The sequence below is a fragment of the Epinephelus lanceolatus genome, chromosome 23 (assembly GCF_041903045.1).
Source record: "Epinephelus lanceolatus isolate andai-2023 chromosome 23, ASM4190304v1, whole genome shotgun sequence".
Taxonomy (NCBI): Eukaryota; Metazoa; Chordata; class Actinopteri; order Perciformes; family Serranidae; genus Epinephelus; species Epinephelus lanceolatus.
Window position 1 is genome coordinate 30,035,614 of NC_135756.1, and position 10,322 is coordinate 30,045,935.

The 10,322-nt window shown below is 40.2% G+C and overlaps 1 protein-coding gene across 1 annotated transcript; it reads left to right on the plus strand.

The window, feature by feature from the left end:
* The first annotated feature begins 357 nt into the window (after positions 1-357).
* glipr1a (GLI pathogenesis-related 1a) lies at positions 358-8,824 on the plus strand. The gene is made up of 6 exons (XM_033614514.2): positions 358-614; positions 4,910-5,155; positions 5,266-5,384; positions 7,899-7,984; positions 8,155-8,181; positions 8,397-8,824. Exons 1-6 carry the CDS (start codon positions 444-446, stop codon positions 8,549-8,551), a joined length of 804 nt encoding a protein of 267 aa, XP_033470405.2. The 5' UTR covers positions 358-443; the 3' UTR covers positions 8,552-8,824.
* Positions 8,825-10,322: the final 1,498 nt, after the last annotated feature.

Genomic DNA, 10,322 nt, shown 5'->3' on the forward strand with positions numbered 1-10,322 from the left:
TGTAACTTAGACTGTTGACCTGCTTTCTCCCCCAAAAGATTTATTGAAATTTGATCGTTCGACCGCTCTACTCTTTCTACATCATTGTGTGTAAATGTGCACCAGCTTGATTTCCACTTCCAGTTAGCCACAAATGGACATAAACACACCACAAGGCAACAGACTACATGGAGTAGAAATCACAAGCCATCAGGTCAAACTGACTAACAACCTGAAAGAATGTTTGCATGCAATGCATATTTAGCCATTTCTCACCAGTTTATACCTTATAACATCACACCTCACTCACTTTACTAATTTCGCTTAGCTCATGGTGTGAAAGCTGCCTGAGTTGCACCACTTCCTCTTGAGTGTGTAATTTCCTGTTCAAGTTTGACAGATTCAAGTGTATGTCACAAAAACAGCTTCTGCGCTTTCGTCTGTAGCACTTTGTACTTTGAGGCATGGAGAGCGTGGTGGAGATGTTACTGTGGGCCTGGATTATCCTGGACTTGGGAGTGTGCTCAGTCTCACTGCCAGAAATCACTGATGGAAAGTTCATTGATGAGTGTGTGAGGGAACACAACAGGGCGCGGTCGTCTGTCAGTCCCCCTGCAAGTGACATGCTGTACATGGTAGGTATGATGGGCACCTTGGTTTCTCACTGTCTGTCTCACAATCAGAAACAAATGAAGATGTGTAGTGGTAAAATGACCCGCTAACACCACAACCAGTCAAGAAAGTAATGCGAACATCTAATGGGTAAGGATTTAAAACTCTGACGTAAAAAACATCCTTTCTCATGAAGTAATTATTTTGTCAGCCTTCTGTTGGTTTTAGCATGGTACAGTGGTGGCTTGAGACTGGAAGGTTGATGGTTTGTATCCCTGGACCATCTAGGAAATAAATGCTATTGACCTTCATGTAAGGTTTAACTTAAGTGAACACTGATACATGAATTTGCAACACTGATTAAAAGCAAACACATTGCAGAGGGAATGAGGGGCAGAAGAATCTAAAATAGAGGAAGCTTAGCTTATTAGCTCTTTTGTAACATTAAGGCTGGGCTGCACCAGGTTGATTTTAAAACCTGATTAAATCACAGTTTAACTTTAAATCATGTTGCACCAAACTTTAAATCCTAAAATTAAAAAACATTCAATTTTAATCTCTCAGAAGTTATGTTAAAACATTTTTATGTGCACAAATAATTTTTAGAATGGTGTAGAATAAAAGTATTGCTTATATATATGTGTGTGTATATATATATATATATATATATATATATATATATATACATATACATATATACATATACATACAGTACAGGCCAAAAGTTTGGACACACCTTCTCATTCAATGCGTTTTCTTTATTTTCATGACTATTTACATTGTAGATTCTCACTGAAGGCATCAAAACTATGAATGAACACATGTGGAGTTATGTACTTAACAAAAAAAGGTGAAATAACTGAAAACATGTTTTATATTCTAGTTTCTTCAAAATAGCCACCCTTTGCTCTGATTACTGCTTTGCACACTCTTGGCATTCTCTCCATGAGCTTCAAGAGGTAGTCACCTGAAATGGTTTCCACTTAACAGGTGTGCCTTATCAGGGTTAATTAGTGGAATTTCTTGCTTTATCAATGGGGTTGGGACCATCAGTTGTGTTGTGCAGAAGTCAGGTTAATACACAGCCGACAGCCCTATTGGACAACTGTTAAAATTCATATTATGGCAAGAACCAATCAGCTAACTAAAGAAAAATGAGTGGCCATCATTACTTTAAGAAATGAAGGTCAGTCAGTCCAGAAAATTGCAAAAACTTTAAATGTGTCCCCAAGTGGAGTCGCAAAAACCATCAAGCGCTACAACGAAACTGGCACACATGAGGACTGACCCAGGAAAGGAAGACCAAGAGTCACCTCTGCTTCTGAGGATAAGTTCATCTGAGTCACCAGCCTCAGAAATCGCAAGTTAACAGCAGCTCAGATCAGAGACCAGATGAATGCCACACAGAGTTCTAGCAGCAGACCCATCTCTAGAACAACTGTTAAGAGGAGACTGCGCCAATCAGGCCTTCATGGTCAAATAGCTGCTAGGAAACCACTGCTAAGGAGTGGCAACAAGCAGAAGAGATTTGTTTGGGCCAAGAAACACAAGGAATGGACATTAGACCAGTGGAAATCTGTGCTTTGGTCTGATGAGTCCAAATTTGAGATCTTTGGTTCCAACCGCCGTGTCTTTGTGAGACGCAGAAAAGGTGAACGGATGGATTCCACATGCCTGGTTCCCACTGTGAAGCATGGAGGAGGAGGTGTGATGGTGTGGGGGTGTTTTGCTGGTGACACTGTTGGGGATTTATTCAAAATTGAAGGCACACTGAACCAGCATGGCTACCACAGCATCCTGCAGCGACATGCCATCCCATCCGGTTTGCGTTTAGTTGGACGATCATTTATTTTTCAACAGGACAATGACCCCAAACACACCTCCAGGCTGTGCAAGGGCTATTTGACCAAGAAGGAGAGTGATGGAGTGCTGCGGCAGATGACCTGGCCTCCACAGTCACCGGACCTGAACCCAATCAAGATGGTTTGGGGTGAGCTGGACCGCAGAGTGAAGGCAAAGGGGCCAACAAGTGCTAAACACCTCTGGGAACTCCTTCAAGACTGTTGGAAAACCATTTCAGGTGACTACCTCTTGAAGCTCATGGAGAGAATGCCAAGAGTGTGCAAAGCAGTAATCAGAGCAAAGGGTGGCTATTTTGAAGAAACTAGAATATAAAACATGTTTTCAGTTATTTCACCTTTTTTTGTTAAGTACATAACTCCACATGTGTTCATTCATAGTTTTGATGCCTTCAGTGAGAATCTACAATGTAAATAGTCATGAAAATAAAGAAAACGCATTGAATGAGAAGGTGTGTCCAAACGTTTGGCCTGTACTGTACATCTATGTACAGTGGCCTTGAGTGTCTTGAAAGGTGCTGATAAATAAAATGTATTATCATTATTATTATTATGATGGCATAGATATAGTCAATAGATGGCACTAGAGGGCAGAGTCAAAAGTTTCACACAACAACAAAATGAGGCAACCATGGAGGAGGTCGTTATATTGTACCTTTAAACAGAGGCAGTGTTGTCGACGGCGGTGGTTTGTGTGGTCGCTATACATTCCAACATGTGAACGGAGAATTCTTTTCACCATGCTATCGATTTGTCCCATTCCACCATTATTTAAATTTCTTTGTCATCTACAAATGTTGTAGTATATCGCTTGAACTATGCTACACTGCCTCCATGATGTCTGGTGGTACTGCTCAGTTTCGTCCATATCCCTGAGCTTTCAGGAAACGTGCACAAATACAGACAAAATGAACACAGAGTATGGACGGAAGGCTCCGTCAGTCTCCGTCTCTGATGTGAACATAAATGGGCCTTTAGTAATAGCCAGTTCAGGCAGGGAGCGAACGGTCAGTCCCACGTTTGCCTATAGCGCATGCTAACACAACAGCAGCAGCTAACGTCTGACATTGAGCCATTAAATGGCCCCCAAAAAAATTCATGCCAACACTTCAAAGGCAGTAAAGGCCTTAAACCTGCCAATAACTGCTTGCTAATGTTAGCTGTGTGATGCTAACGTGATGTGATTTTAGCCCTGTAAGTGCAGGCAGATTCTGTACCAACTCTCACAGCAGTGGTGGAGGCAGAAGGACTGTTGGGTCTCATGATAGACAGAGAGAGAGGAAGTATGGCAAGTCAAGAGAATAACATTAAAATGGGCTCTAAACCAGGGTTGAAAAAAGAAAAGGGTTGTAGCCTATTGATGTAAAATAGCATTTTCTTTCTTTGCTTGTAGTTTAAATCAGTGGCTTCTATCCCTTCCAAATGAGACATAAACTTTATCAAATTAGGGTTAAACTTTTGTCACAACACCTAAAGAAAGCTAGTCATATCCTAGGGTCAGGCCTACCATAACATTTAGTTTAATGAATGAATCTTGAAACACGACTACCTCACAAAGTAACCTAAATCTATAGTTAATGTATAGCTACTGAATAAAATCTGACCAATTCTAAGAACAAAAGAATAGGAGGCCTAAATAGCACAGTACAGAGAAGATACAAAAGGTCTCTTGAGAGCTACTCACTGACAGGTGCTAGCATGTTCCCAGCTTCTTAGCGTGTTAGCTGTTAGCTCGGCAGCTACAGCAGTTCACCAATTTGCCTTATGAGTCGTCTCTCTTTCAAAAAGACGTGAAGTGAGTTTTGCTGTGCCATTTTTTTTGGTGTGACCAGGTAGAGCTGGGCTGTATGAAGAAAATGAAATATCACAATATTTTTGACCAAATACCTCAATATTGATATTGCGACAATATTATAATGTTGACTGCATTCACAAAATATTAACACAATGAATTCTTTAATAAATTATCATCAGTAATGTGGATATAATGACTAAGGGCAAATAACACAACGGCTCGAACAGCTGGTAAGTTCGGAAAATCACATCACTTTACTGTAATGGAGCCTTTAAAACCAAGAAAAAATCCCAAATCTTAGATGACATCTAGTCTCATAACACAATATCAATATATGAATAGCCTGCTGCCCTGCTCTGTGACCAGGCCACACTGAAGGTGAATAGATTTTTGTTTAAAAAAATGCAATACCAACTTGTTCAGCTTTTGAGGTCTGTGGATTATCCACAGTAACCAAGACATAGGTTTGGGAAATACACACTGCTGTTCAACTTCATGTATTTTTCTCAATTCCATTGTCCTCCATTATAGGCTACTGGTGACATTTTCAAAACCTAGACAAATGCCACAATTTTTGGATGAACCAACCTTTAAGAACCTAATTTAAAAAGGTAAGTCATTATAAAGGACTGCTGTTTGATATTCTTTATCTCTATTCATTCAGACATGGGATGAGGGCTTGGCCATCACTGCAAGAGCATGGGCAAGACACTGTGTGTTTGAACATAATGGATACCTCAAAGATGTCCGCCGCGTGCACCCTACTTTCTCCTCTGTAGGAGAAAACATATGGACTAGCAGCTCACCCCATTTTGATGTGTCGAGGGCCATAAAAGGGTGGGTGGATGAAAAACAAGACTATGACTACAACCGCAACATCTGCACAAACGTCTGTGGCCACTACACACAGGTGTGTGCACTTTTGTTTTAAAACATACTGATAACATGCAGAAAGAGGAACTGCTCATGACGTTTTCTATTTGGTTTGTGTTGCACAGTTTAACCCTTAGGTTTTTTCAGGTTGTGTGGGCAAGCAGCTTCAAGGTTGGTTGTGCCGTCCAACTGTGCACGAATGGAGTCAAATACACCAGCTTTGCTGACAAAGAGGGTGTCCTTTTTGTATGCAACTATGCTACAGCGTAAGTTGAACAATGTACAAGTAAATTACAACTCTGATTTATAAGAGAGATTTATCTGAGTCCAGGGCTTATGGGGTTAAAAAATGTTAATGGTGATATCTTTGCACACTCTACTTGTTCACATTTCTCTGCTGTGGTGAGGCATGGTTTCAGCCCTGGTGTCATGTAAAGGAAGTGGTATTCACATCAATCACTTTGCAAGTTTCAGTAGAATAGAGGCAGTTTTATACTTGCACGTCAGCTCTCTGTAGAGCCTACGCCCTAGCCTACACACGTGGCCTATGCAGCTGTGAGCATTTTTGTGTGGTGATGTGTCTGTGTCCCTCTGCAGTTACACCTCCAAAACACTAGTCGACAGTGGGGTTTCTGTGAAGTGCTGTCAAGTTGAGCTGATTCAAACAAGACCCAAAACACACATTAAACATGGCTTAATAGAGACAATTTCAAAGACAAGCACACAAATCAGCTTCACTGTAACTTGCAGCATTCACACACAAAGCACTTGTATTTTGCTGGACACATTTTCCCCACAAAAACCAACACACTAATGTTATTAGCACAAGCCTATAGCATTTTACATTGTAGATAGTAGCTAAGCAGCTAGCGGACATTTCGTCTACTCATATGAAGCCATGGACAACAGCAATATTTAACAAAGGTAACATTTAAAAATTCAGCTTCATTACTACTCGAAGGGTTCACCGATAAAACAACTGTCTGATACTAAACACATTTTCTAAAAAAAAAAAAATACAACATGCTACTGTTATTAGCACAAGTCTATGGCATTTTACATTGTATAAATTAGCCAAGCAACTATCAGAAATTTCCTTTATGCATATGAAGCCAGGATAAATCACACACAAGACTTAAAATGCTTTTTTGTGGAGGCTTTATTGTCTTCACAAAGTTTCATATCTGTGAAATAAAAATCAATAAAAGCTTTGTTTCCACTAAGGGAAATGGTTTTCAGCTTAAAAAAAATTATCAGGAGGTCTGTGTCGCTGCGATGTGTAGTTACATTTCTGGGGAGGTGCACGTCAGGCTACAGCGTGGGGTACACGCAAAGCCTATGCTGGGGGGGGCTCATTGTTGTGTAACACGACAACGAGCCCCACTGTTGCACTGGGAACACACACACTGGGCACCCAGTTTATTTCCACTCAATCCCACACACACCATCCTGCTGCTGTAAATATGTACTAGAGCACTAGAGTTAATCTGCACCTGAAAACAGTTTCCAACTAAGGCACTACTTCAGTCTACAGTGACCAGCTGTTCAAGGAAATCACTGAGCATTTAAAGTCACATACAAGTAAGGGAAGTCAGAGTATTGAGAGATGGAGTCACACATCATTGGTTTTGGTCTTTCTAATGGAGGTTTGTTGACAATGAGAAACAAAACAATTCCAGCCTTATCCTTTAAAGGGACAGTTTCGATTTTTTGAGGTGGGGTTGTATAAGGTACTTATAGTCAATAGTAGATGGCAGTTCACACGCCTCCAGTTTGGAGAAGCAGGCTGGAGTCCAACATGGAAGCTAGGCTCAGTACTGCTGTGGACAGGGTCAGCAATAAAATGTATTTTAGCCACCTAGAAAAGTCCCACCTAAATATATCAAAATCAGTTTAAGTGTACACTATATTGACAGTATTTTCATTGCTACACCTTTTCATCAGACAGAGCTTTCCGTCAGGGAAGTGAAGTCATTATATCACTGTCTTCAAAGCCAGACTCCACTGAGAAAACAGCAGTAAAACAGTAATTAAATATTGCTTAACACAGGAGCTGCTGGTCTACCACTGCCTCAATCAGTTGGGTGTGTCTGTGTGTGTGTGTGTGTGTGTGTGTGTGTATTACTCTGTGACTTTGGCATTTAAAATGGTTAGTTGGATTCTCCAAAGTCTCACAATAACACAAACTTACTAACTGATTGTGGCAGCTGGAGACCAGCAGCCCCTGTGGTCAGTGGGCCATAATTACTGTTTTTGCCAGTGAAGTCTGATGACTTGTGTAAGATGTGGAACCAAACAGTTTCCCTAATGGAATGGGCTGTCTGACAGAAAGGTAACGGGGTGAAAATTCTGTCAGTATATTGTATATTTAATCTGTTACAGATTTTTAGGTAGGACTTTTTTACATGACTAAAATATGTTTCATTGCTGACCCAGTCCACGGCAGTACATTGCTTAGCTTCCGTGTCAGACTCCAGCCTGCTTCTCCAAACTGGGGGCATGCCAACCGCCTTCCAATGTAGGTAATACAATAAATACCTCATACAAGCCCACTTACAAAAATTTGAACAGTCACTTTAAGTTTCACTTTTCAGACCAGACAGACAACATCTCAAAGCAAATGTGACAATTCCTTGCAATTTCTACATTTGAACATTTTCAGAAAAAAAAGTGAGATAAGAGGGTGTAAATTTGTGAGAAAAGATAATGCCAGAATGAACCAACACTTTCTACCTTCAAAATGAAAAAGTGATTTAACTTGGATGACGGTTGCTTTGCAGGGGGAATGTGAATGGAGGGCGACCATATGAATATGAAGGGGCAGTCTGCTCTAAATGCAAAGGCACCTGTGTTGAGAATCTCTGCCGTGAGTCTACTTTTTGTTCATGCAAAAAATAGAGCTTCTCCATGTTGTAAGCATTGCTACTGACACTGACTTTAATAGACTACTTGAAAACCTGAGAAATAAATGTAAACATTTAACCCTAAAAACATTCAATAAGCATTTCAACCATTTCTGTCTTAATGTCTTAACAGGTAGCCAAGAACGAGATTCACAGAAAAGTAGGTGATGGCATATGAACTGGAAAAATACAGTTTGAAGCAGAGATGCAATCCAGCTGGGTTTAAAATAACCCACGTTGGTTTGAAAGTACTGCTGTTTAAAACATAGTGTTAGTGAATAAAGTTCTAACACATAGTATAGAATAAATCACACTTAAAGCTGTGGTAGCTGCAAAAACTGAAACCACTCTGTCTGACTTAATCTGTGTTTCCAGGTTACAACTGGACCCCAGACTGGGACCCTGCCCTGGCTACCGGTGGCTCCAACTATGTGACTGTTTTGGTTGTCCGACCTATTGCCCTAATCTTCACCTTCATCACAGCATATGCAGTCCACCACTTTTATCCCGATGTCTTCTGCTATGAATAGACCACTGTGGTGACCTGACAGATATGGATTAATTCAGCCAATGCTGAAATGAAGAGGCAAGTTTAATTAAACCTGTCTATAGACAGCTTTTATGCACCATCAGAGCTGTAGATAAACTGTCAAAAAGCACATGTATTTTACCCTCTAACTTCTTTATATGTGTGTGTGTGTGTGTATATATATATATATATATACACACACACACACACACATATATATATATATACACACACACACACACACACATATATATTATATAGATATATATAGATACAGATATACATATACATATATATGTATATAAATATATACATATAGATATGTATGTATATATATATACACGTATACATGTTTACATATATACGTATATATGTATACATATGTATATATATATATATATATAGATATATATAGATAGATATAGAGATAGGTGTGTGTGTGTGTGTGTATATACACACAGTCAGGTCCATAATTATTTGGACAATGATACAGTTGTCATCATTTTGGCTCTGTACACCACCACAATGGGTTTTAAATGAAACAATGAATACCTGCTTAAAGTGCAGACTCTCAGCTTTCATTTAAGGCTTTTTTCAAAAATGTAGTATGAACCGAGTAGGAATTACAACCATTTCTTCACACAGTCCCCCAACTTTAAGGGCTCATAAGTATTTGGACAAACTAACATAATCATCAATTAAACAGTCAGTTTTAATACTCGGTTGCAAATCCTTTACAGTCAATGACTGCCTGAAGTGTTGGACACATAGGCATCATCAGATGCTGGGTTTCTTCCCTGGTGATGCTCTGCCAGCCCTTTACTGCAGCTGTCTGCACTTCCTGCTTGTGTTTTGGGTGTTTTGCCCTCAGTTTTGGCTTCAGCAAGAGAAACGCATGCTCAATTGGATTCAGGTCAGATGATATGACTTGGCCATTGCAGAACATTCCACTTCTTTGCCTTAAAATGTCTTTGGTTGCTTTTGCAATATGCTTCAGGTCATTGTCCACCTGCACTGTGAAGCATCGTCCAATGAGTTTTGAAGCATTTGGTTGAATCTGAGCAGATAATGGTGCCCCAAACACTTCAGAATTCATCCTGCTGCTCTTGTCAGCAGTCACATCATCAATAAATACAAGAGAACCAGTTCCACTGGCAGCCATACATGGCCATGACATAACAGTACCTCCACCATGCTTCACTGATGAGGTGGTGTGCTTTGGATCATGAGCAGTTCCTTCCCTTCTTCCTTCTCTTGTCTTCCCATCATTCTGGTAGTTGATCTTTGTTTTATCTGTCCATAGTATGCTGTTCCACAACTGTACAGGCTTTTTAGATGGTTTTTGACAAACTCTAATCTGGCCTTCCATTTTTAAGGCTAACCAATGGTTTGCATCTTGTGATAAACCCTCTGTATTTATTCTAGTGAAGTCTTGTCTTGCTTACAAGAGCAGCAGGATGAAAGCTGAAGTGTTTGGGGCTACATTATCTGCTCAGATTCAACTAAATGCTTCAAAACTCATTGGACGATGCTTCACAGTGCAGTTGGACATTGACCTGAAGCATATTGCAAAAGCTGAATCCAATTGAGCATGCGTTTCTCTTGCTGAAGCCAAAACTGAGGGCAAAACACCCAAAACACAAGCAGGAAGTGCAGACGGCTACAGTAAAGGGCTGGCAGAGCATCACCAGGGAAGAAACCCAGCATCTGATGATGCCTATGTGTCCAACACTTCAGGCAGTCATTGACTGTAAAGGATTTGCAACCGAGTA

Coding starts and splice junctions, on each gene's coding strand:
- glipr1a (XM_033614514.2), top strand. CDS start 444: ATGGAGAGCGTGGTGGAGATGTTACTGTGGGCCTGGATTATCCTGGAC. Junction 7,985..8,154: donor CTGTGTTGAGAATCTCTGCC/GTGAGTCTACTT, acceptor ATGTCTTAACAG/GTAGCCAAGAACGAGATTCA. Junction 8,182..8,396: donor AGAACGAGATTCACAGAAAA/GTAGGTGATGGC, acceptor CTGTGTTTCCAG/GTTACAACTGGACCCCAGAC.